The sequence below is a fragment of the Osmerus mordax genome, chromosome 6, assembly GCF_038355195.1.
Source record: "Osmerus mordax isolate fOsmMor3 chromosome 6, fOsmMor3.pri, whole genome shotgun sequence".
Classification (NCBI taxonomy): domain Eukaryota; kingdom Metazoa; phylum Chordata; class Actinopteri; order Osmeriformes; family Osmeridae; genus Osmerus; species Osmerus mordax.
In genome coordinates, this window is record NC_090055.1 from 14,221,741 (window position 1) to 14,249,059 (window position 27,319).

The following is a 27,319-nucleotide window of genomic DNA, read 5'->3' on the forward strand; positions in this document are numbered from 1 at the left end:
GCAAATACAAGTTTGGGAATTGGCCTAAACAAGACCAAATTAAATCTGTGTGATAAGAAACCCTTTGGATGTATAATTTTAGAATGTCAGTGTACAAGCTAGTACACAGTGCAGGTATTATTTATTATACCTACTAACACAGATGTAAACACAATGTTAGGCTAAATTGGGAACCGATCTCTCGTCTATCTGATTACCCTATTTTTCGGAAAATAAGCCTCATCGTGTATAAGGCGCACCCCCCCAGAATGAGCACTTTGTGTTTGTAAATCGGAGTATAAACCGCACTGGAATATAAGACGCACTTTGAAAGCAAACAACCTTACCTTTGCGCCGGTTAACGTTGAGCGGACCACTGCTCACGATTGATTACTTGCCATCTAACTAGACAACATTCCCAATCAGGGTTAACACTCAAATGATCTAAAGACCATAGCATTACCCATTTCAAAACAGAATGAACACAACTATAGAACTCCAAACAATGCTTATTTAACTAAGCTAATGCCCTTAAAGGGGTCATTGATTGCAGAACCGAATTTACCTTGTCACAGTTGAATAACGACAGTTCAGTGGGTAAAATGGACATACAGTGAACCTCAAAGTCCATTGACACCTCTTTCCTATGTAAATCTTACAATAAAATTTTTTTGCTGTAAAACGGTAGGTTTTGAAAAAGCCACCGAACTGGTTCAATGGCCCCACCTTTTTTGGCTCTGGTCTGTACCTCGGTCACGCCCCAAAATTTGCTGGGTCAAACATGTGCAAGAACATACCCAGTATCCAAGAAGATTTACCATGACAGTAGAGGAAAACTCTTCCCGCGGAGGTAGGTATAGGCCTACCAGCCAAGTAAATGAGGCCATCATCGATAAATGTATCTGAAAATTATTTTTTGTAAAGTACTATCTTATATTACCTTCTCATTAGACGTGGACTGTTACCGACATAAACCTTAGGTAACTGCAGGTTAATAGTAGAGTATTTTGTTCGTAATTCTGCTGGAGCTTGGCCGTCTTTACCTACTTAGTAGCAATGGTATTTACCCAATAACACATTATAATTTACCATATCTCCCGTAGTTACCAACTTACTACCAGCGGTATTTAAATAGTAATATTTATAAGTTTCCAGGTAAATACTAAGTTGTCTTCTGTCTTTACCTAATTAGGACCTGTGAAAATTACCCAGTAATAACCAGCACGTTAGTATTTAGTTAATGGGTAAATACTTTGAATCATCTAGGTATTTACATTTAGTCATTTAGCAGACGCTCTTATCCAGAGCGACTTACAGTAAGTACAGGGACATTCCCCCCGAGGCAAGTAGGGTGAAGTGCCTTGCCCAAGGACACAACATCATTTGTCACGGCCAGGAATCGAACTGGCAACCTTGAGATTACTAGCCTGATTCCCTAACCGCTCAGCCACCAACCACTAACCCTAACCCTATTTACCACCTTGGTACCAATCGGTAATACCCAATAAAACAGAAAACATACCCAGTAATGACCAGCACGTTAGTATTTAGTTAATGGGTAAATACTTCGAATTATCTAGGTATTTACCACCTTGGTACCAATCGGTAATACCCAATAAAACACAAAACATACCCAGTAATGACCAGCACGTTAGTATTTAGTTAATGGGTAAATACTTCGAATTATCTAGGTATTTACCACCTTGGTACCAATCAGTAATACCCAATAAAACACATAACATAATCTTTAGTTTCTATGTAAATACCTAGTACTTAAGGGACTGTAAAAGGAAGGGTTACCATGATCCCTTGGATAGTAATATGGCTATCCCTGTAATCTTGACCAATGTCAGCAGTCAACTAAGCATGCTTAGTGTCTGTATTAAATTGATGAATTACTGTGCAGGAAAACAGCACCCTGAAGCTACAGATGTAGAGCAGGTTGGTGATGAATCAGCATCAGGGGTTCAGGTGAGAAGTTGAATTGTCCATTTTGGTAAAGATTGCATTAAACTGCTGTTTTTTAAGGGACGTTTAGACAATGTTACCCATGAATGTTATCATTCACACTTATACTTGTAGGTAGTAAAAAGGTGCTATAAATTGGGATGCCCAAATGTATGCATCATATAATTCATTAATACATTATGGCATTGCTCAGAAGTCCAGTACAGATTATGTAGGCCAAGTACAGCTCCATAAAACCTGAACCAATTACCTACATATAAAAAAGTAATTTCTGAACAAACAAATGTATTGCATGTACTTCTCATTAGGTCATTTTGTTAATTAAGGCATTATTTTAAAATGCATTCAGGAAACTCAGAAATCCAGTGCAGATATAGTGCAGGCTGAGGAAGCAGCAGCTGGACCATCAGGGCTTCAGGTGAGGTCTTACTCATGGCATTACGTTAAGAATTTCCATGCATTAGCAATGAAATTGAAGGACGTTGGGGGAATCTGACCTTATGTCAGCACTTTTTGATTGTGAATTATGTGATGTTGAATAAAAAAAACAAGGCTGTTCCATAAAACCGGGCAGGGTGCCGGGCAGTGTCCCTACCAAAGCTGACACCAAACCTACGCCCTTATATTGATGGTATTATGAGGTGTATTATTAGGTGTGTTCGACTTCATGCAGCGCTGCAGCCGGCTGACTTGAAGCAGTGAATTCTGGTTAGACTTTTGCCAGACTTGAGACGAGCGCATTTTCTCAAGAGCAACTGCACGGGTTCTAATGACGACACTGCTATTTCATGATTGGCCAGACTCACACACGACAACTTTGACGCGTGTTTTGTATTTATTATGACACCTTCAGTTTCGCCAATGCTCAAATCCGGACCAAAAAGTTTAATTGACTTAGATATTTGTTGAAGAAAGGGTTTTAGTCTGCCTCTTCACTAATGGAAAGACTATGTTTAATTGAGTTTAGGCGATTGAGTTCATGACTGACGTCAACGCAGCAAACCACGAGAAGCAGGAATGTCCGACTTTAAGGAGGCGTTTTTAATTCCTCCCCGACTGCAAGCGGCAACTCTCGCCGGTCGTTTCATGCAGTCGATGTCGAACGCACCTATTAATTTAGGTAGGACTAAGTATGACGTCACTGAAGGCCTAGGCGTGAAATGCACGGGCCGCCACTGCTGTGATAGACAAAAGCCTAATGTACTAGGCGATGCAGTTAATGAAATAGTGTTGTAGCAGTTGCTACTGCAGCCTTCTGAAATCAAGGTATAGCTTATACAATGTGCCCAAATGATCCATGTCCATGGAAACATGCTACATAATGTTTTAAACTTGTGGTGGCAGTACAACTTCCGTACAGTTCCTACAAAATCAAATGCTCCAAAAAAAAAAATCTGGTACATAAGTAAATTAACTTAGAACTGTATAAAAGGCATCAGAGAATAGTGTTCTTGGAGCCATTTAGAAGCAGGCATTTTTTCTCTCTGCTTGTATAATGTCTCCCGAAAAGCCTCAACCACAGCCAATTTTTATTGGAGACCATCTCCCTATCCGCTTGCTGGGGTAAATATAATCATCAGTTATGAGAGTGAAATGTGTGTGTGTGGCAAAGGCTAAGAGTAAATGTATCTACTCCAGTGAAGCAGCTGTGGCCTATCATGCCTTCCCCCTTTTTGAATGAGATTTATGTGTTATGATACTGATTCATATTTTTAAACCCATTTTTCTCTGCTGTGCAATCATAGCAGGCGGCTAATGTGGTTTTTCAGAGGGATTGTGGTGGCAATGGCACATTGCTGTTTGTGGTCACCCTAGGGAGCGCACAGTGTCATCAAGGTGATTGAAAGACAGAGAATGCAGCCTCCTCTGCAATGACAGTAAAATACAAATGAACACATACCATGAAGCCCGTAACAGTTTTTAATGCATGGCCTCTCCTCTTGTTCATGTTTTTCCTTTGATGTACAAGAACAAAAATGTATGTTTACAACGTCTTTTACCGTTTTTTTTAACTGCTGACACCAATAGTTTTTAAACTTTTCTTCTGTTTTTCAAAACTTTACACACAAATCCAAAAATTCCACACACAAAATGCAAAATACCTCGCATCTCTTGCAAAATGAAGCACTGCATTCAAAATATCACAAACACGTTTCAAAAGCAAACATTTGTCTTACGTTGCAAACACCTTTGCCATAGTATTACATTTTTATATATATCATATACACAGTTATTCAAAACCTAAAACTCTTCTTTCATGAGCTCCTATGTACATTTATGTTGAAAAATTCATGGTAAACACGAAAACAAGATTGAAACCGAACTTTTTTTACTGTAAGCATTTGTGGTTGTGAGTACAGTATTACACAGTACGAAAGAAAGAGTGTAGTAGGACAGAGACCAAACCTAAATTTGAAAAAGGTGATTACGGAATGGTGTGTGTGTGCCATGAACTGTAGCATACAGTAATATATACTATTTTCTACAATATTGTCAGAATGTCTTCTTACAGTCAACTGTACTGTTGCACAGTATGATTCAGTAATCCACCAGACTGTGACCAATAATGCAGTGCACTGCAGTCAATGGATGCATGGGTGCTAAAATATATGTTTGTGTATAGTATACCGAGTGTTGTGCTGAAACAGCTATTACAGTTTTTTTCAAATGCTTAAACACAAATTCCTTACTTTTCACACAATTTCTGAAACCTGACACTCAAACATCAGAACCACACCTCAAATCTGCAAAACCATACGCACATTTTGGGCCTTTGACTCAGTTTTCAATTTCATAAAACACTTTTTGCAAAACACAACACACAATTCTCCACGTAACGCACAACATTCTAACAGGAAGCATCTTGATTTCCTTTTTAAAACACAACCAATCAAAATGACACACTAATTCATCAGTGCCTTACACTAACTCCTCACATGTGCAAACACTCATTGATTTACTCAACACCAACCAATCATGGCTTTAGAATAGGCCTATAAATAGCTTAATTTTAGATGATTTACAGTGATGGGTATAATTTGAACTTTTACTGTAGAAAAGATAACAGGTATGTAACAATATACTGTAATATACACGTTCTAATGTACACATAATGGCTGTTTCAGCACAACACACGGTATACTACACACACAAACATATATTTTAGCACCCATGCATCCATTGACTGCAGTGCACTGCATGATTGGTCACAGTCTGGTGGATTACTGTATCATACCGTGAAACAGTACAGTGACTGTAAGAAGACATTCTGACAATATTGTCGATGCTACAGTTCATGGCACACACACACCATTCCGTAATCACGTTTTTCAAAATTAGGTTTGGTTTCTGTCCTACTACACTTTCTTTTGTACTGTGTAATACTGTATTCACAACCACAAATGATTATAGTAAAAAAATAATTTTGGTTTCAATCTTGTTTTCGGGTTTACCATGAATTTTTCATCATCTCTGCCATTTCAATCTTGTACAGAAATGTACAAAGGAGCTCATGAAAGAAGAGCTTTAGGTTTTGAATAACTGTGTATATGATATATACAAGAATTTAATTAAATGGCAAAAGTGTTTGCAAAATGAGACAAATGTGTGCTTTTGAGACGTGTTTGTGATATTTTGAATGCAGTGCTTCATTTTGCAAGAGAAGCGAGGCATTTTGCATTTTGTGTGTGCAGTTGTTGGATTTGTGTGTTAAGTTTTGAAAAAAAGAGGACAAGTAAAAAGAATGTGTGTAATCATTTGAAAAAAACTATGTGTACATTAGAACATGTGTACATTGCAGTACATTGTTACATACCTGTTATCATTTCTACAGTAAAGGTTCAAATTATACATTGTTGTAAAGTTGAGCCAAATATTCAAAGTATTGTTTTGACGTGTGGTAAGTATCTGACTCAATGTGTCAACAATATCAGTTTTTCACAAAGCTTTACACTGAGGTGCTAAGGAAGACCCCAGTTTATTAATAACATACCATTGGGGAAGTGGGATAATTTGGGTGTGTGTACTTGTTTTTGTCTGAGCTGAAATGGAGAATATGGTGCAGTAAAGGTTTGTACAGCATGAGTGTTGTATATGGGAGGAAAGTGTCATGATAGTCACTCCTGTTTGCCCAGGGAAAAGGTGATGTGAGGTTCAGAAGTGTCTGTCTAATCGTTATACAGTAACCATTTAGCACTAGTTTTATCATTCTCAGGAATAATTGTATTCTATAGGGCCCTATAGCTGGCCTATAGTACTATGTCCATGTCACCAGACCCAAATTAAGAAAAGCTCATCTTTTAATGTTATCTGGGTTTTTTTCCATGCAGGTTTTATCCATAATTGTGGAGGCACTTTAAAAGGGAGGAATGGGACCATTGAGAGCCCAGGGTTTCCATATGGATATCCTAATGGAGCAAACTGTACCTGGGTGATCATTGCAGAAGAGAGGAACAGGATTCATATAGTTTTTCAGTCTTTTGCTGTGGAGGAGGAATATGACTTTTTGGCTTTGTATGACGGGCACCCACATCCTTCAAACTTCCGGAGCAGGTAAGAAAACAGCCCTGTGGCTATGTCTTGAAGAATTGTGTTTTGATGTTTGGAGGGGAGGATAAGGAACTTCAATACTGTGTGCTTTAAGTTAATATTTTGTGTTTTTATTATATTGTGTTCACACAATGTGTCTTTTTTGTCAGTGAGGTGTCAGGGTTTTTTTCTGGCTCAAGATGAGGTGGAGGAGGTACCATCCTGATCATGTGCATGTACCATGCCTTCAACTGGCTTAACCCTTGTGCTGCCTTCGGGTCACATGACCCAAAGGTTCATAACGAACCATTGTTGTGTTTACCCAATTTTACCCACAAAAACAAATACAAAATATAGCTGCAAGCAGCGATGCGGGTTCCTCCGCAAAATGGCAAAATATTATAAACATGTACACTGTAGAAGATCGAGAGTTGGACAACAAGGGAGCAAAACTACTTCATGTTTGGCCAACAACAGGCTGAATGGGGATTTGAACTCATGAGCATAAAGGTTCCTCTCTGCTACACACCAACTGTTGAGATTGTATGAATAGAGTGGGCAGAGTATTAGCTTTGGTCAACTTTGGGACAAAGGTTGAGAAACGGTTGACATTTCAAGGTGAAATTGCATGAAATTGTGCATGGTATTTCAGAATGATGTCATCCTGTTATAAAGACGGGACAACAGGATGACTGGGCTGCTGCTCTAAAGAATAACTTACTCATAGTTTTTTTAAAGGTTGTTTGGAGTGCCATAACTTGTCATGGAAGGGAATTTCAAATCATGCCTAGCATCAGTGGGGATGTGTCCTGGCTTAGGTTACTGAAATGAATTTGTGCAACAGGCAAGGGATCCACCTGAACAATCAATTTACTTCATTAGAGATAACCATTAGAGTTATCTCTACCATGCATAGACTACAAGTAGCTAGCTACTGTGGTGAACCTGGCTTGTTTTGCAGTGGTTTACACAGTCTCGCTAAACAGATGATCGGAGTGTTGTAATGGGCTCAAATAAACACGCATTGCTATGTTTTACAACCGGAGGATTGATCGGAAGACTAGAAACCGTTTGGTCAGAATAAAAAATTTAAAACTATGCCTCTGACTGGTTTTGAACCTACAACCCTTTGCTTACCAGCACAACATCTCAGCCAATTGAGACATTCCCAGACAGGGATTACACAAAACTGGATAATAAAAAAAGCTGTTTCTCCAATGGCGAGCATTGTCAGATTTGGACGAAGTTCAAACAGCTGTAATTCAGTCATATTTCAACATATCAAGGTTAAACTTTGCATGGGACTTCAGGGGCATGTCACCTTAAAGCCTATTAGGTTTGAACCATCCTTCAAAAATACATTTGATTTAGTGACACAAACATATTGAGGCAATGTGGACATTTACATAAATACACCCATTTCAGCCATTTTTACACCAAGTTTCAGCTCACAACCAGAGGCAGAACATTTCAACTGCCTGTTTTTCATTAAGTAAAACTTTTTAATGCATTCCTTGTAGTCCAGGACCTCCTGGTTTGGTCCACCGATGGCCACTTTGCAACACATCCAAGCTGGTGGTGATGTACCTGATTGGCTGGTTTTAAAATCTGTGTAACTGGAGCCAGCTATCAACTCGGCAGAAATCTGCGCCTTGCCCATTAATTGTATATAGCGGGACAAGTTATCCCTTATTTCTCAGCGTGAGAAAGGGTTGAAATGGGTGATAAATACAAGGTGTTGTGTGAGAGCGTGAGTAATGGTTGAAATGCATGAGTCTCATAGCGAATGTGTGAGACTTGATAGCCCTGTGACAAAGTTGCCGTATAGTAACATGACTTCCTACTTTTTTACTGCCTGTAAGTGACATGATTTGCTACTTTTTAATTGCCTGTAATAACAAGACGATGTTGTCTGCACTGTTTTACTTGCCTTCATCCATCTTCCTCGCAAACTTGCCTTGTAAAGAAATCATTTACTAGAGGAGCCATATCTGCATCATATCTAAAGCTAACAAAGCTGTAATCACTTAAATTAGACGTGCATGGATGCAAAATAAACCATATTTAACCAGTTGAACAACCACAAAATATTAGGGCGCCGCTTGACAAATTCATTTTTTCTACAGGAAGGATAAAAAAAGCCTGGCTCTGCCCTCCTACGTACTTCTGCTCAATTTTCATTTTGCTTCTGTACTAAGTCGCTGTGGATTTTGGTATATTCATAGATGCCACCTACGTCACTTCCAAATAGAACGCCGCCATATTGACAACCGATCTCGCCCAGTATGGCCGCCCACACTGCCCATTTGAATGAGAGAGACAGAGATAACTCGAAAACATTTCTATTTTAGGCTCTGATCCTTATTTGTTTTCTTTTGTCCCATATTATCTGCCCCAGGCTTGCCCCAATTGGCAGATCTATAAACATTTAGCTTGTGCATAACCCCTCCCCATACAGTGGGGATAGCTTGAAGGCTTTCAAGAGTACCTATGCTTATCAATATGCTGTGGCTGGATAGGTGAATGACGTGAAAGTGCAGCACCTGGCCACCAAGGACTTGTTAATGGGAAATGTAAGTATTATTTAAAAACATCTAACAAATGATTTTGGTGGTAGTTTACTCTGACGTTGTTAGCTAAGTGGCTAACAGCTAGCTAGAACTCATCTTAGTGCCACTTCGCTCACGGCAAGTCATTAATCTGGACAATGTTCTTTAATTTCAGATGCAGGGCTTGACACTAACTTTTTGAGGCACTTAAGTTCCATGCACAAAAGTCACTTGTCCGAGACCTGTAAATAGCCTGACCTAGTGAAACGGGCAAAACTAGCCTGGCTAACGGAAGTCGCTTTCTCAGGCAAATGACGAATGAAACAGGCTCAGTTAAAGAAATCCAAGAGTCTGGATTTCTTCGGCAGGCTCGTATCTACAAAAAGCAGTCCTCCCTGACGTTGGTGGTGTTGAATGGAGTGAAATAAAACATTGTGAACACTGCCAGTGAGCGCCCAAATCTGACTCTGAGGCTAACGTCAGAACAGTGTAACGGGGGACCAAAACATGGCTGATGCCTACTATGCGGGCGACGCATTCTCACTCAAATTTCAAGACTTTCGCGACCCAAATAGAAATTCTGATGCGACAGATCAATTCTCTCTTAAAGGCTGTCCTCCTCAACCTTTTTGGTGCAGAATTCACCGAGATGAAATGATCAACTTCACCGAAACAGAGGGAAATAGCTAGCAACTTTAAAATCGGTGAAATAGACATAATGAGTGTCACTGCACATAACATTAAGTAACATGGCATTTTATTATATTTGAGGTAGCTATAACTTGTCCAGTGGGGCAAGTACATTTCTTTTCCACTTGTCCTACAAAAAAATCCACTTGTCCCGGACAAGATGTGTCGAGCCCTGAGATGTGTTTATACTAGTGCTGTCAGTTAAACGCGTTATTAATGGCGTTAACGCAAACCCATTTTAACGGCTGACATTTTTTTATCGTGAGATTAATGTTCTTTTTGGCCTAGCAAACTTTTTTGTTTTTTTCACATGTTGTTGCAACAACTAGACGTTAGAAATATTACAACACCACACCAGATCTAGCTAGCAGGGGTGCAAACTCATCACCTTTCGGCGAAATTCGCAGTTTTTGATCCAAAATAGGTCATTTCTGTGATTCGTGTAGATCTGTAGATTTTGTTTTTTTTGGGGGGGGTCCTCCAAGTAATCTGCGAACGCAAGCTGTCATGAATATTCTTTTCAGTTTGTTCGTTTGGCCAACCAATGTAATCATGACCCGCACGCTTTTTATTTAGAGTCTTCGGGTCTGTAATTTATGGAGCCCCAGACATGACTTCCGAAGAAAAAGAAAAAAAAAGTGCTATTTTGGGGATAACGACGTAGCCTATCTATATTGCGGGCAGTTCTGCTATACCTGTGTGGGGCACATACCCAGAGCAAGGTAAAGGTGCAGTCATGGACAGAGATGATTTGATTGTATTGTATTTTAGGCTGGTGAATGACCGTGGTAAAGTTGGTTTGAAGTTTGATATTCAACAGATATACGGACGCCCAGTATTGTGTTATTTTAACCGGTGTTAGCACCGCTACGACCGGCCGCTTAGCCAATGCTTTTGGCTGCCTAAACAAAGCGTATGTTTAGGGACCATCAACAAATTACACGTTTCAAAAGTCAATAGCTTCTCAACAACATGAACTAGGAGCGTCAAAATAATGTTAAACTGTTGAAGATGTGTGCATTCATGCTGCACACCCTTTATTTTGTTCATTTTCATCTCAAGTTACAAAAAATTTATTCTTTATTCAAAATAAACCTTAAAATTTCAATAGCTTTTTGGTCATGTGACCTATAATCCTCATTCATTTCAGAGTGTTCACTGACTATGCATATATAATATATATAAATATATATTCCGAGTAGCATGCCCCGGACCCCCCGAGGGGGTTCGGGTCCTTGTCACCTTTTTCATCCCTGATGAGTTTGCACCCCTGAGCTAGACCGGAAACAAAAACAGGCACGCCGCACACACTTGTTTGGGCTTGCGAGCCGGCTAAAGAGTAGTAGGCTAACGTTACGTTTTGAGTGGATGGCGAGCGCTAGACGCCGAAATGGATGCCAATAAGATTCTGAATGGAAAGTTTACTTTTAAAACGTTGCCAAATGGTTCCATTGACAAGACCAAAGTGATCTGTGTGTTTTGTCATTGTGAACTGAGCTATCATCGCAGCACGACGATTCTGAAATACCACTTGATGGCCAAGCACACAACTGATGCGAATTATCTGCCCCCTCGCCAAAGCCAGGCAATTGCAATGTTGTTTTATTTTAATTTTTTAAACATTTGCACCAAGCAATCCGATCCACTTATCCATGTTGATAAGAACATTAAAATGAGAAAAAATTATGGGACAATAAGAAATCAAGGGACATTTAGAATGTATAAAAATGTGCGAGTTAACTATGACATTAATGCGATTAATCGTGATTAAATATTTTAAACGTTTGACAGCACTAGTTTACTCATTGGAAGAACATGAAGGGAAGGGAAACGAGGCCTACAGAAGGTTTACAGAATCCAACTATTATTATGCTATCTATTATATCAATTGTAAGAGAATTAGCCTTTAGTCTTTTGGTATAGAATGAAATACCAGTCCGGGGTTCCTCTTTCGGCTGTTGTTGCAGCCAACTGCACAACATTTTGCAGAGACTGAGACCGAGTCGGTCGGTAAGATGGCAGTGCAAAGCTACAGTGACGTCGTGAATCAAATGAATTAGTCAAACCACATTTTTGGTGGTCCAATCAGCGAACAGAGGGAGTGGCTGAGAACGAGGACGTTGCTGGTGTGCTAGTTTGAGTTGCAGTTCAGTAATGGCGGTGGAGAAAGATGCGAGCGAAGCCATTCGGTCTGTTGTGGCAACGCTGCAGAATATCCAGAAGCCGGAGCAAAAAATCTTTGCTGAGTTTTGTTGGTGGCCATGATGTTGTGGCCTTCCTCCCCACAGGGTGCTAGCTCCGTTAGTGGTGAAGGAGTTGGCTAAGGCGAACGCTAGCGATTGGTTATGGCAGATCCAAAGTGGGTCTGGGCAGATCCAATAGTTTTAAACAGAGTACCCGCTTTCAAGGAAGTTAACGCTTGTCAATGGACATCCCAGACCCTCTGTACAAATGAAATGTATGAGGGTCTAGTTAGGAGCAGGCTAGGGATAAAATCCCTAGTTGAAAATCGCAGCTCTTTTCTTCCTCCTTTAGTAGTTTAGGCAGAACCTTTCCCGGAGCACTGTGCTAATTTCTATACAGCGCCACCAAATGGCGTAATGCCACAATTGCAGTTACAAATGACCAAAATCCACAGAGAGCGACACTTGTTAGAAGAGTGTTTTCAAAGAAGACACCCATTATAGTTTTGTCGAGAGCTGGAGGCGGCACCAAAATTGACAGAGGCGACCACCTCAAAATTCTCTATGCAGGAAAAACCCTGGGTGTTCAGCATTGTTGGGTAGCATGCAGGCCTTGTATGTTTGATGAGACTAGTGCATAGTGCCCGTGATAAAATTGGTGTTACACAAACACAGATTCCTGGAATTACAGAACAGGGAACAGTGCCCTAGATAGTGTATAGTGCCTGTGATAAAACTGGTGGCAGACACCTGACAGAATCCTGGAATTATAGATAGTGCAGTGCTCATGATGCAGCTGGTGATGACATTTCTTCTCAGTGGTTTTGGTATACATTTCTCAGATCACAATTGAAATTCTGTCATTTCTGAAGTACTTGTTCAACCTCCACATCTATTCTAGTCAAATTGCCAATGCTGTGGTAGCATACATTCATGCAAATGATGGTACATTCTGTACCGATTATAGAAAGGTTAACTCTGTTACTGTGCCAGATTCATTTCCATTACCTCGTATGGATGATTGTGTGGACACTATCGGTGCCGCTGCTTACGTTACCAATCTACATATTCCTGAGGGTATTGGCAGGTTCCCCTTACCCCCGTGCCTCCGTTGTTTTGGCTTTTTGATTCCTGATATGTTTTTAGAATATACTAGGGGTGCACCGATCCGATATTAAGATCGGATATCGGCCCCGATATTGACAAAATAGCTGGATCATTTGTCGCATAGTTTTTGTGTATCGGAAAATATTCAGTTGGAATTTTCGAAATCGCATATGCGACATTACGCCGTGAGACCCGCATTTGAACGATTACATATGTGAGACGCTACTCCTTAACAGGTTAACGGGTTAATCTACACTGTAGATTCTACAGTAGCCTATAATAAGTCGTTCAGCTGCAGGAATTCGGCGTGCTCCTAGTATTGTGCTTTTGGATGTGCTTGATTAATTGGTAGTATTGTACTTTGCAGTACTACCACCACCCCTCAAACTTTGGAGACATTGCAAACAGCCGACGAACTAGTTGGCGTGGCAAGCGTGAAATATCTCCACACAGCCGACTCTTTGGCTCGCTCCATGTTACTTTTAAAGGGGTGATTGACTGGGTTTTTGGGGTATTTCACACTGTTCCTTAAGGTCTCCGAATAGGGTATGTAACATTGGTTGGGCTGAAAATGGCCCGGGTGCTGTTATATGCCCCCTGATACATCCTCTGAAATTTTCCCGGGAAAGAACGCTAGGTTTTCTCCTTTTATGGTATGCTCATGAATATATAGATGAACTGCGCGCTGATTGGTTGGTTTACAACGAGTGAAGCTGTGGAGCAAAGACGCAACACGGCCAACACTCACTGAAACAACGAAGGTGGAGACTTGAAATAAAAACGTATAATAAATCTATTGTGTCTACACAACACTGTTTTCAAAAGATTGACTAGCTATAATTTGAAATGATTACGTTAGTTGTTTCCACTTCTGTTGTTGAAGCAAACTGGATCGACTTAGGTGGGTAGAACATTACAGCTTAGCAACCAAACTATATCATGATTTAACTCAGTTAGCTAGATAAATAACCTGCCAAAGATCTGGACAAACATGCATAGTGAATTGTAGATTTACATGTACGGGTTATTTATTCAAATGAAACATGAAATAACGCGTTAGCCCCATCGCCAATAAACTAAATCATCACACATTAGCTTGCTAATGCAAGAGCATAGGTAAACTAGTTTACCTGCCTACTCTAGGCGTTTTCACTATCTAGCTGTTCTTGCATTCCTTGCATATCAGCGTTAATAAAAACCAGATGAGCTAGAGTCTAGCTAACATTGACTCGACGGGCATGGTAGATGTTTGTTTATAACATAGCTCTAGCGTAGAAGATCCCTGTGCAAGCAAACAGGATGGACTTAGGTGGGTAACATTAGCACTAATTAGTTAATTCATGCTTTTATATCCAGCCGGCTGGACTACTGTAACGCACTTTTCACTGGTCTTCCCAAGAAAACCACTGAAAGACTACAGCTCATTCAAAATTCTGCAGCTAGATTATTAACCAAAACTAAAAGGAGAGAACACATTAGTCCTGTCCTAGCTACTTTACACTGGCTCCCTGTTACCTTTAGAATTGAGTCCTTTTCCTCACATACAAAGCTCTACACGGACAAGGACCTAGCTACATTGCTAACTCCTTTATAAACTACACACCAGCTAGAACACTGCGATCATCAAATGCAGGCCTATTAGAGGTCACCAGAAGCAGTCATAAGAAGATTGGTGATTCGGCCTTTGTCAATTACGCCCCAAAACTATGGAACAAATTACCCATAAATATTAGGGAAGCAAACACTCTAGACATTTTTAAAAGACAGCTTAAAACCTACCTTTTTACCGAAGCATTTAAGTAATTTTATCTAAAGGGTTTTCCTACTTTTTAAAGTTGTTTTCTCTCTTGAACAGAGATCTTATTGGGATTTTTATTTTTGTTTGAATTATTTATCACTTGTATTATTGTTTTTGATTGTTATTGATTTTATGTAAAGCACCTTGAGCTACAATTCTTGTATGAAATGTGCTATATAAATAAAGTCTTACTTACTAGCTACAGCTTACCAAACAAACTATAGGCCGATATATGCTTCTGTGTTTTTCGAAAAACGGACACATGGGAACGCCCTCGTCTCCGTGGAACGCCCTCTACGAGCTCTGTCAGCCCTCGGAGAGCCCCGGAGAGCTCGACGTGCACCTCCTGAATTTTCTAACTATCCGTCGTAATTTCGGAGAGCGACGGAGAGCTACGGAGACCCCCTTGGCTGTGATTGGTCACCTACTCTTCTGGCGGTGAATTGTTTTCAGCACCCACAGCCTACGGAGAACCATAAACAAAGTCTATCCGTCCGTATCCGTGCGTATCCGTGCGCCAGCCCATCCGTAAACGGAGACGCAGAAGCATATTTCGGCCTTATCGTGATTCAATTCAGTTTCAGTTAGCTCTAGCTATCTTGCTGAAAAATAGATCTGGACAAACATGCATCTTGAATTGTAGATTTACATGACAACACAGGTTATTTATTTGAATGAAACACAGTCAGGAACAAGAAATAACGTTAGCCCCATTGCCAATAAACTAAATCATCACACATTCTACCGATGCTAGATACAGGCAGGATACTTTAGCATTGCTAATAACTGTTAGCGACAACATCATACAGCTTGCGGTTGTGATAAACCTAAGGTTGGAACAGCACCTCTTTTCAGCAACAGCTTCATAGCAAATCTTGCTTTACATTGTCCCAGGTTTTTGCAAGTGTCCTCGGTGACATGGTCCGAGCAAATTAATACTTTAGCGTCGTACTTAATAGGGATATTCCCATAGATAAACATCAGCCATGCCTGTCTAGTGTCTTGTTCTTTGGGAAGATAGTGAAAAGTGTCAGGTTTCCCGGTACAGCCTGGAACACTGCATTTACGGCGCTCCATTTTCAATATCTTGAAAACTTATGAACTTTCTTATTTGTAATTCCTGTGAAAGTACCGAGCAGCGCGCAGTTAGCTAAAAAAGTGTCGGAGATCTACTCGACCTCCGTTTATGTTCCTGGACCAGAAAACAAGAGGGCGGGTAAATGTAAATTTTGGGGCGTGACAAAGTTGATGCTGCAAGTTGTGACGTCACAACTTGCACTGTTTCAAAAGCTAGCGTTTGCAAGTTGCAGTTTCAAAAAGTGACATTTTAATAGGAAAGAGGTTTCAATGGACTTTGAGATTCACTATGTCTATTTTACACACCAAACTGTAATTTTTCAACTATGACAAAGTAAAATTGTTTTTGCAAACAATCGCCATTTAAGTTTCTGTCCACTGGTTGGACACGAGCTGTACACCGCACGGTGCAATGCTTCAATCTAAAAACGTCCATGGTTCACACACCAGCAACCAGCGACAACAAATAAATAAGAATTCCCTTTTTTTTTTTTACATGTTTACAATGTTTGGTAATTGTTTGATTCTTACTATTGTATGTTTGACCAATACACCATTTTGTTTCTACTGCTACATTTTATTCATTTTAATTGTTTTTTAAATAACAAATAATAAGAATTCAGTACATTACATCTGTTATTTTGTCTTAGTTCGTAAAGTCTGGTGCCTTTAGTCTCTTCTACATGGTGGAAGGAAGGTATAAGGTATACAGTTTATTTTTAATTCAACAACGGTATCGGATCGGTATCAACAGCTACTCAAAGCCCAGGCATCAGTATCGGTATCGGGACTGAAAAAGTCGGATCGGTGCATCCCTAGAATATACTGTCATGCCTTTTGGAATGTGCAATCCTGCTGTGACCTTCCAGCGTTTGGTTAATATCTGCTGGTCGATGTCCCGAACTGTTTGTGCCTATTTGGATGATTTGGTCATTCATTCTGCTACCTGGGCTGATCATGTGAACTTGTTGCAGTATGTGAAATAACTAGGGCTGTCGAAGTTAACGCGATAACGTGTTAACGTAATCTCACTTTAACGTGATAAAAAAAAATTGTGCCGTTAACGCAGGCAGCAGAGTTAGCGGCAGCAGCGTTAGCGGCAGCAGCGTTAGCTACGGTAATATACGACAGACAACACTTGACAATGTTAAATTTGAGATTACATTTCCTAAATATATAACAATGTGTATGTTCATTCAATATTGCACAGCCTATGTGTGAGTGAATAAAACTCCCTCACAATTTCCTCTTGTTATCTTCCAGTTATTTGAAGTTAAGTATCCTACACCATTTTAATGTTATTTCACAAAGAAATATTTTATTGGGGTAAAATATAAATTGAATACATTTGCGATTAATCCCGATTAAATATTTTAATCACTTGACAGCCCTAGAAATAACCATTTGGCAGCAGCCTCTTTGACTTTGGCCAAGTGTGAGTTTGGCATGGTGAAAACAGGTTGGGCATGGATTAGTCCGCCCAGTCAATGCTAAAAACTGTCTGCATTCCGCGCTTTTCCTGTACCTACTAACAGACGAGAGTTACGCCGTTTCTTGGGTATACTGAGGTACTACCGCACTTTCTATAGGAATTTATCCTCCGTTGTTTCCCTGTTGACAAGTCTACTTAGCCCGTCTTTGTCATTTGTGTGGTCCCCCGAATGTCACACCGCTTTCAACGCTGTGAAAGTGTTACTATGTAGCGCTCCTGTTCTCTTAGGTCCTGAATTTAAAACTGGATAATAGGTTGTCACTTAGCAAGGACTATTTTACGAACTTTAATTCCACTTTCCGTAGTTTGTGCTCGGACTTTGTTTTAGACGGAGGAGGAGAAAGAGAGGCCGACGTGCTGGAGTCCTCATCCGAACTCGGAAACAGAGTTTCAAACCTGCTTTTCCGAACATCCTACAAGCTAATGTTCAGTCCATCGATAACAAAATGGACAAACTAAATGCACGCGTCAAATTCCAACGGGACATCAGGAACTGCTGTGTACTGGAGACTTGGCTTGTCCCTGAGATCTCCAACACGGCGGTTACCCCGTCAGGATTCAACACCATCTGGACAGGAGAGCTGATTCAGGCAAGCGCAGGGGCGGAGGGGTCTGTGTTATGGTTAACTTTCTATGGGCCACGGATGTAGCTGTACTAGCATCTCACTGCTCACTGATGCTGTTAACATGGCCCTCCACTTCACCCTACAGCACCTGGATTCCCCAGCATCCTATGCCAGGATCCTGTTTGTGGACTTCAGCTCTGCCTTCAACGCTAGGGAGTCAGGTGGCTGAACGGAGAGGGAATCGGGCTAGTAATCCGATGGTTGCCAGTTCGATTCCCGGTCATGCCAACTGACGTTGTGTCCTTGGGCAAGGCACTTCACCCTGCTTGCCTCGGGGGAATGTCCCTGTATTTACTGTAAGTCGCTCTGGATAAGAGTGTCTGCTAAATGACTAAATGTAAACACCATCATCCCCGCCCTGCTTCAGGACAAGCTCTCCTAGCTGAACCTCCTGCACATCCAGTCATCCGTCTGTTAAACTAAAGTTTGCGGACGACACCACCCTCATTGGGCTCATCTCTGATGGGGATGAGTCTGACTATAGGCGGGAAGCTGACAACCTGGTGACCTGGTGTAGCCAGAACAACTCAGAGCTCAATGGTCTTAAGACAGTGGAGATGGTTGTGGACTTCAGGAAGAATACAGCCCCACTCACCCCCATCACCCTGTGCAACTCCCCAGTCAACTCTGTGGAGTCCTTCAGCTTCCTGGGCACAATCCTCTCCCAGGACCTCAAGTGGGAACTGAACATCAGCTCCCTAACCAAAAAAGCACAACAGAGGATGTACTTCCTACGGCAGCTGAAGAAATTCAACCTGCCAAAGACAATGATGGTGCACTTCTACACAGCCATCATTGAGTCCATCCTCACCTCTTCCATCACCATCTGGTACGCTGCTGCCACTGCCAAGGACAAGAGCAGACTGCAGCGTATCATCCGCACTGCTGAGAAGGTGACCGGCTGCAATCTGCCTACCCTCGAGGACCTGCACACCTCGAGGACCCTGAGGCGTGCGAGGAAGATTGTGGCCGACCCCTCCCACTCTGGTCACTCCCTGTTCCAGCTACACCCCTCTGGCAGAAGGCTGCGGTCCATCAGGACCAAAACCTCACGCCATAAGAACAGTTTCTTTCCATCTGCTACTGGTCTCTTCAACAAGTCCAAGGACTCCCATTGACATTCATTCACTTAACTATTATAAGTCCATCTAATGGCAATTACAGTATGCACAAGCCACCTTACCTCAGTATCCGATTGCACTGTTGACCATTCACGCTGCTCATTCTTATTTTTATATATATTTTATTTTATATTTCAATTGTTGTATTCTTATATTGTTTAGTTCTTAGAAATAGTTACACTTTTGTACTTTTACTTAATTTAAGATTTGTATATGTTTAGTGTTTTGCACCTCCCTGCCACAGTAAATTCTGTGTTTGTATAACATACATGGCGAATAAACCGAATTCTGATTCTCTCCTGTTGTAGGGGCAGCTTTTCAGCGTCCACTTCTGAGAGCGGAATTATCCGGACAACGCGCGTCTTCAATTAGTGTTTTATTTTGTCTTTTGGTTGTCTCAAACAAAAGCTCTCCATCACATTAACGCGGTTTAAAAATTGTTTGCCACTTCCGCTCTACCAGGCTCGACGCAGGCACGGCCCTATATCACATGTCAATTAGATGTGTGTCAATTATTCAATCACAGCCAGACAGTTGACCAGACAGAACATGGCAATCACAGTATTCACCTTCGCACCGAAGCTCTTAGTGTTAAGAGCTTCTTAACGAATCTGGGAAACCCAGCCCTTGTTGTTTAATTTGTAACTTGTTTAACTACATGCTCTTATGGTTCTCCCCATTCCTTTCAAATGTAAATGACCATTGTAAACACCTATATCAAGACTACATAAAATGTAGGCTATGTGTACAGTCACCAAATCTTCAGCTCTTATAAGTGTGTAAAGCTCCTTAACATATGCAACTGATTAAGACAAAGACAAAAAGAGTAGCTCATTGCATATAACTGTAGCGAACCAGCAGTCTTTGTCCGTTTCGTTGCAATGCTTTTGACATGGCCAACGGAAATTTCATGGTGCTTTATTGTTTCCACTTTGAAATTGCTTGTCCCAACTACAAAAGAGACCCTCTTAACCTTTTCACTCCCGTAGAGCTACTTCCTACAATCAGTGCAATACATTATGTTCTTGGCTGGATCATAAACCAGCCATTCTCGACTGGACCTCCACTTTTCGTTGAACAGTCTTTTCTTTTTCTTTGACTCTTCATTTTCGGTTTCAAGCGTTTTTCTCTTTTGTTTATGCTCTCCGGGTTTTCCTACACCTGCTATGTGCCGCTACATCCTTGCCTTGCACTGAGCAGGGTCCTTAGGTTTTAAAGCGCGTGTTCGCGCGTCTATGTTGCTTAGTAACGAACGTACGGAGGTCGAGACTGTAACACAGGGGGAAACGATACATGCTGGTTGAAGTGTGTGTCTGTCTCACGGTCAATGCGTGAGGCTTGAGAACCCTGTTCAATTAGTTTGTTATTTTAGATGTGTTTTGAGAAGACGACAATAAAAAATATATATAGCCGAATTCTACCTGCATTTGGCGGGTGGGCGGGTGCCAATGTCATGCCCTGGGTGTGACTGTAGCGCAGCTTAGTGCGACCGTCAGTCTGCTGCACTGTCTGAAGATCGGCCATGTAGGCTGCAAGTTCGCCTCCAAGGTAGGGAGTGTGCTGCGAATCTATCTTCCCAGCATCAGCTGTGCGGGGCTTGCTCCTGTTGCCTGCAGTGGCGTGGCTCTGTAGGATAACAAACCTAAGGCCGGGTCAGCTTGTCCAAGGATCTGCTTGGCTGTCTGCACAGCCCTTTCTGCTTCCCCATTGGCCTGTGCATAGTGAGGGCTTGAGGTTGTGTGCCTGAAATCAAACAGTCCCTGTGAATTGGGGCCCATTGTCAGTAATCAGTTCATTTGGGCAGCCCCACCTGGCAAACATATTCTTAAGGCTGGTTGTAACGGCAGACATGTTAGTAAGGTGAACAATTTCAATGTACCTTGAAAAGTAATCCACCACTACAAGAAAGTTCTCCTTTTTCCACTGGCAAACGTCTGCTGCCACCTTCTCCCATGGGCGGCTCGGGAGTGGGGTGCAGATGAAAGGCTCTCTCCTCTGAGTAGGTTTGATCTCCTGACATACACGGCAGGTGCTGACTGCCTCTTGGATGTGGTTGCTTATGCCATGCCACCACACACTATATTTAGCTCGCTCACGGCACTTCACAATGCCTTGGTGGCCATTGTGTATTCGTTGCAGTATCTCGGTTCTCATGTCCTGGGGTATCACTATTCTGTTGTTGTACAACACTAGCCCTTGTGTGAGAGTCAGATGGTCACGGTGTGCATAGAATTATTTTACCTTTAGCGGCACGTCTGCTGAATACTGCGGTCACCCACCAAGCACGTAGCTTTTCACTAACTGGAGCTCTTCATCCTGGAGGGTGTGCTGTTTGACCATGTCAAGCTTGCTGGGAGAGATAGGCCATGACTCTCGAACAGCCTCTTCGTACATCTCCAGCTCAGTGGTCAGCTCAGCGATGTCCTGCGTCATCTCTGGTTGAGGATGTCTGGAAAGGGTGTCTGCTACAAGCAACTGCTTCCCTGGAACATACTCAGCTGTTGGGTTGTACCGCATCATGCGAATCAACAGTCTCTGACATCTCATAGGCACTGTGTTTAGGTCTTTACAATTAATAAGCAGAACTAGTGGTTTGTGGTCACTCTGCAAAGTGAATGTGTGAAGGCTGTACAAGTACCTTGTAAATTTCTCACATGCCCAAACCGCAGCAAGACATTCTTTTTCAATTTGTGCTTAGCGCTTTTCGGCAACAGTCATTGTCCTTGAGCAGTAAGCTACTGGCTTTAATTGTCCATCATGTGACTGCAATATAGGTCTGGGCGATATGGGTAAAAAATTATCAATATAGATATTTATATTTCCATTGATAACGATAATTAAGACGATAGACCACAGATCCGTAGTAGTAGCAAAATAAGTCTCTTACTCAACTTTTTCCCTACACTCGGCATAAAGTTTAGGCAGCGTGATGTGAGAGAGAAATGTTTGCGGCCAGGGAGCACGTACCTGGGGTCAAGTAACTTATGTTTTTTAAAACCTTGCTTTTTATCAATACCTTGGCGCAAATTAAGTTTCTGCATGTTCCAACGAGTGATTTTGCTTCAGGTGGTAAAAAAGGTTTGTCGTATTACCAGACTTGGTAGCCACCTGTTTACTACACAATTTGTACCGAACATTGCTATGCTCTGTCGGATTTCAAAAAGCCAAACCATTTCCAAATAACTGAACCCTTTTTATCAATAATTTCTTCACTGGAAGTTGCTCCCTTGCCATGGCTATCGCTGCCACTGTTTTTGGCAATAAGACTCATTTTCCATGGTTAACATTAGCTACTCCACTTGAGGTGCTCAGTATATTTTAGTGAGCGTAGGCTACCATTTCTCCGCAACTTCCTTCTGCGTCACAGAAATTAAATGGACTGCTGTTCCTTATTATTCTCTATTGACATTATCGATATTATTGAAAATGAATTAATGTTACGATATCTTTATTGAGGGAAGTCCTTACTTCGATAAATCAATATGTTTTTTTTATCACCCAGCCCTACTGCAATAGGACCCCACCCAGCCCATAACTGCTTGCATCTGAACTGACTACAGTGTCTTTTCTAACATCAAAGAATGCTAGAACAGGGGCCTCTGTAACTAGCTGTTTCACTCTCTTAAAGGCCTTCTCTTGTGCAGCACCCCACCCCCACGTTACTTCAGTCTTGAGCAGGTCTGTTAGTGGCTTGGTGACTTCTGACAGGTGTGGGAGATACCTGCCAAGATAATGAACCATGCCCAGGATTCTCCTGAGCTCGTGGACGTTGTTGGGTGGATGCAGTTGGGTGATGGCTTGGACTTTCAGGGCTCCAGACTAACTTTTTTTACTAGGAGCACAGTAGCCCCTGACTGAACATTTTAGGAGCACAAGCAGAACATTTAGGGGCATTTACATTTAGTCATTTAGCAAACGCTCTTATCCAGAGCGACTTACAGTAAGTACAGGGACATTCCCCCGAGGCAAGTAGGGTGAAGTGCCTTGCCCAAGGACACAACGTCAGTTGGCATGACCGGGAATCGAACTGGCAACCTTCGGATTACTAGCCCGATTCCCTCACCGCTCAGCCACCTGACTCCCCATTAACCTGCAATGCAATTATTAATGTAACTAGACAGGGTACAATTCAGTGGCGATTTTAGACCCTTTTTATGGGTGCTCAAGCACCCCTAAATTTCATCTCGGCACCCCTAAAAATTATAATAGAATAATATTTTTGTTTTTGTTTATTATCATTTGATGCTGGTAGTTCATGAAGAAAGGGACATCCTTAGTTTTTTCATTACTTCAATATTTTGCATAACAATACATAAATGTATTAATTGTTATCCAGTAAAATTAGGGATTTATATTAGCAAGGGGTTTAGAACTTTTGCAAGGCACTGTATTCATGTCAGATTCTCATTGGGGTCTCTAAAGGTCTGATCCTAGAATCGCCCCTGGTACAATTTATGGGATAATTGTGGGGTGTGCTTGCGTCGGTTGCATATGGGTCAGTTTTTTACTGACATTTTTACAACTGATCTACAGCGACGCACCACATAAGCTTGAGCTTGCAAGTGTTAGCTAAATGACTTAAATGTATGATGCGCTTTTCGATCAGCTCCAACACCACGACACGATACATGCCGAGTATAACAGCGCAAACACAGGCAGGGATACAGTAGCAACGCTAGTGCTAAATAAGTATTTGGTTGCTCGGCTCCATGACGCAGGGTAAGAAGAGCTCGTGAAACAGCTCACCAAAAGAACGAAGGGAAACCCAGTTGTCTGGCAGATTAAGACATGTTCGTAGGAACCTAGCGAAAAATAGCCTCAACTTTCCTAGAGTTTTAGCTAAGGTACTAATGCTGAGGGCTCGCTGATATCGCTGTCTTGCTAGAACGTCGTATCTATGCGTCGTTGCTAACGTGTGCTGACGTTGTGCACACCCAATAAATTCCAAATTTGAAGGTCGCACATGTGCGAGTGCTTGTAAAAAATGCTCGTACGGTCTAAAAAACTGGTCGCAAAATGGAACTATTTGGTTGCAGTCTGGATCCCTGACTTTGGTCTCGTCCGGACGAATTCCGTCCTCGTCGATGCAATGGCCCAGGTATTTCAGCCGTCTCTGGCGTAGCATGCACTTGTTGTGGTTCAGCTGTAAACCTGCTTTCTTTAACGCGTCGAGGGTGTTCGAGTCTTTCCTCATGAAGTTCGGCAGTCTGCATAAATCAATATGTCGTCCATGTAAGCTACAACGCCTTCTAAGTCCTTCAAAAGCTCAGTCATTTCCCGCTGAAAAATCTCTGGAGCGCTAGTAGGAGGAAGGAAGGAAGTCTATTAGTGAGAAGAATTTAGCATGAGCCAGCTTTGGCAGAATGTCGTCAATTGTGGGCAGCATATATTTCTGTCTCTTCACTGCTCGGTTTAAGTTCTTTAAATCCACGCAAATCCGAATCTGTTCTTGGTTTTTCTTTGGCACCGCTACCATTGATGCACACCACTCGGTTGGCTCTTTAATTTCAGTGATGACGCCACAGGCTACCATTTGATCTAGCTCTGCCTTAACTTTAGAGAGCATAGGCACAGACACACGTCTTGCCGTTGACACACTGTATGGAAACGCATCTTCTTTTAGCATTCTCTTTACTGGCTTTGTCTTCAGAATTCCTACATCATTAGGATATGGGGTCTTATGCTCTTTTAATTCAGCAATGCGTTTCACTAGGTCCATAGCCACAGCAACACTTCTGTCTAAAAGGTGGCTGCCATCCCCACTGATCTCATGCACCTTGAAGCTGAACTGCTTCTGATTCCGCTGAGTGTTTGCTGTAAAATAGCCTAGACAATTCAGCCTACCCCCTGGGCTATCTAGTGCAGTGCTAACTTTCTTGAGTCTGGGCTTGTTTTCCATTAGGCTAAAAGTCTCTTCAGATATGACGCTCGTATCCGCCCCAGTATCAATCTTAAAGTTCATAAAAGTGCCCTGAAGAGGTCATTTTACAGACCATACATCACTGGAATCCTTCACCTATGTGATTTCGCTAAGGAATGGTGGCTGGCGCTGCCTGTCACTGTCTGCATGTTAACTGACCTCGTTGACAATGAACGAACGGCAAACTGCAGCGAAATGTCCTGTCTTTTGCAAGTGTGGCAGTCTGCGTTCCTCACTGGACATCTGTCACCTTTTGCATGAAGTTTCCCGCATCTGTAGCATCCTTTTCCTCGCTTATCCTGCGCGGGTTTCGCGTTGTTCCCCTTTCGCTGAACTTGGCGGCGATCTGGCTTGGCTGAACGTTGCCCCCATTTAGCAACTTCATTGAGCTGTGTGCTACTGCTAGCACGAGCACCTTGCTCGCTCACATGTCCTTTCACTTGCTCCGACTGTCTTACTAACTCGACCACTTTGTCTAGAGTTAAGTCGGGTGTCAATTGTAACTTTTCAGAGAGTTCTTTGTCCAGTATGCCGACTACTAACCTGTCGCGAATATTTTCATTTTTCGCCTCAAAGGAACATGTGTCCGTCATTTCGTGCAGGCTTCGTATGAACTCCTCTGCACTCTCGCCATGCTTTTGCATGCATTGATGAAACCGGGCTCGTTCGTGGTTGACGTTTACTTTAGGCACAAAATAATTGTCCAACTTGCTCAACACAGTCTCAAACTTATTCTCATCATCCCTCGCTTCAAATTCAAATGTCTTAAAATGTCAAATGTCGATTCCTTCCCCAACAAATAGAGCAGTGTACAGACCTGTACCTCTCCCGTTTCCTTGTGTAATTTCTAGTGGTGGGCATAGATATTTTTTTTTAATCTAGATTAATCTCACTGTAATCTTGGCGTTAATCTAGATTAATCTAGATTAAAATGGCTCATTTGAATTCCGCCGAAGGCATTCAGAATATGTGTGCTACCCAAATAATGACTAAAAGTAAGTCTTTGAGAACGGGTTTCTCAAGCAGGTGGCGCATTAGACCAGGAGCTCATCTCCTGTTTCCAAAATGCATCACAAACTGCTTGAGAAAGCTGTTCTATGATAATTGGTGATGAAAATAAATAATGTTAAATAAGATGTACTTGTGTTTATTAACTGTTTATTAGATTAGTTAGCTTGGCTGATAGAGCTGTGCTGACGGGCTTGCCTCGGTTGCACTCAAACATCGTAGTTTGACGACGACTCTTCCCCTGCGCTACATCAGTGCTTGGCCCGGCATCTTCCGCATTAGCTAAGGGATGCTTTGCGTTTAGGTGGTATTTGAGACTGGAAGAACTCCTACAGTAAACAAATTCTGCATAGCACAAGGTGCAAACAACCTTAGTCTTGTCGAGGTTTCCATTGGGAAGCTTCTTAAAAATACATTTTCCCTGAAGCAAACCAGGCGGCTTCATAGCTGCATCCATGTTAGCACGTCACGTTTGATGTGATAATTTCATACACAAGTCATACACACAGGTTCGAAGACTCGTTCTCGCCCCCTAAAGTGCAATTCGGCAAGGTATACATCCGCGCTAAAATATTAAGGTTAAAGTCATCATAGCTTGCGTAGTACAGACCCAGCTCCCAACCCAACTTTGAGAATAGATTAACGCCGATAAGAGTCGCAGTGCGTTAACGCGCGTTAACGCTGATAACGGCCCACCACTAGTAATTTCGTTGCTATCCTGAAGCGTCATTGATTTCGGGAGGTGGAAACATCTTCCAGCTTAACTTCTGACACCATGTAGAATTACCGAATGTGAACAATCAGCGGGAGTTATTTCTAAAGACTGGTTTATTCAAGTAACTCATCAATACACACGAGCATCAACCAGCTGCTTGTTCATAACTCATCAACTGACATAGGTCACATATACACACACTGTCAGTATCAATATGTGTATCCATGCACGCCGCACATAAACTAGTGCCATTACAACACATAAACCAGCCTTATCCACAGAAATTTTCATGCGTACTGTTTGAGTTGATGAAGCCTTTGAGACGCTGTCAGTCTCATCAATAAGTGATTGTGGGTCCATTGGGCAGGGCCGGCGTTTGCTATAGGGGAACTAGGCAGCCGCCCAGGGCACCATGAAGAGAGGGGCGCCAAATTCCAGAGTGCGTCCATTAATTAACCGTCCCGCACCACCAGCAGAGGGCGCCGAGGCGTCTCTCCGATTTGCGCTCCCGGGGGGGGATTAAGATACTGGATCCTGTTTAATCTCGTTCATTTTGCGA

At 41.9% G+C, this 27,319-nt stretch overlaps 1 protein-coding gene across 1 annotated transcript in view; it reads left to right on the forward strand.

The window, feature by feature from the left end:
- Nucleotides 1-27,319, forward strand: part of LOC136943733 (CUB and sushi domain-containing protein 3-like) — a 384,366-nt gene that overhangs the window by 15,271 nt on the left and 341,776 nt on the right. Inside the window, exon 2 of the mRNA XM_067237158.1 lies at nt 6,276-6,498. Coding sequence (XP_067093259.1) covers nt 6,276-6,498 — 223 coding nt within the window. The remainder of the gene's footprint in view (nt 1-6,275; nt 6,499-27,319) is intronic.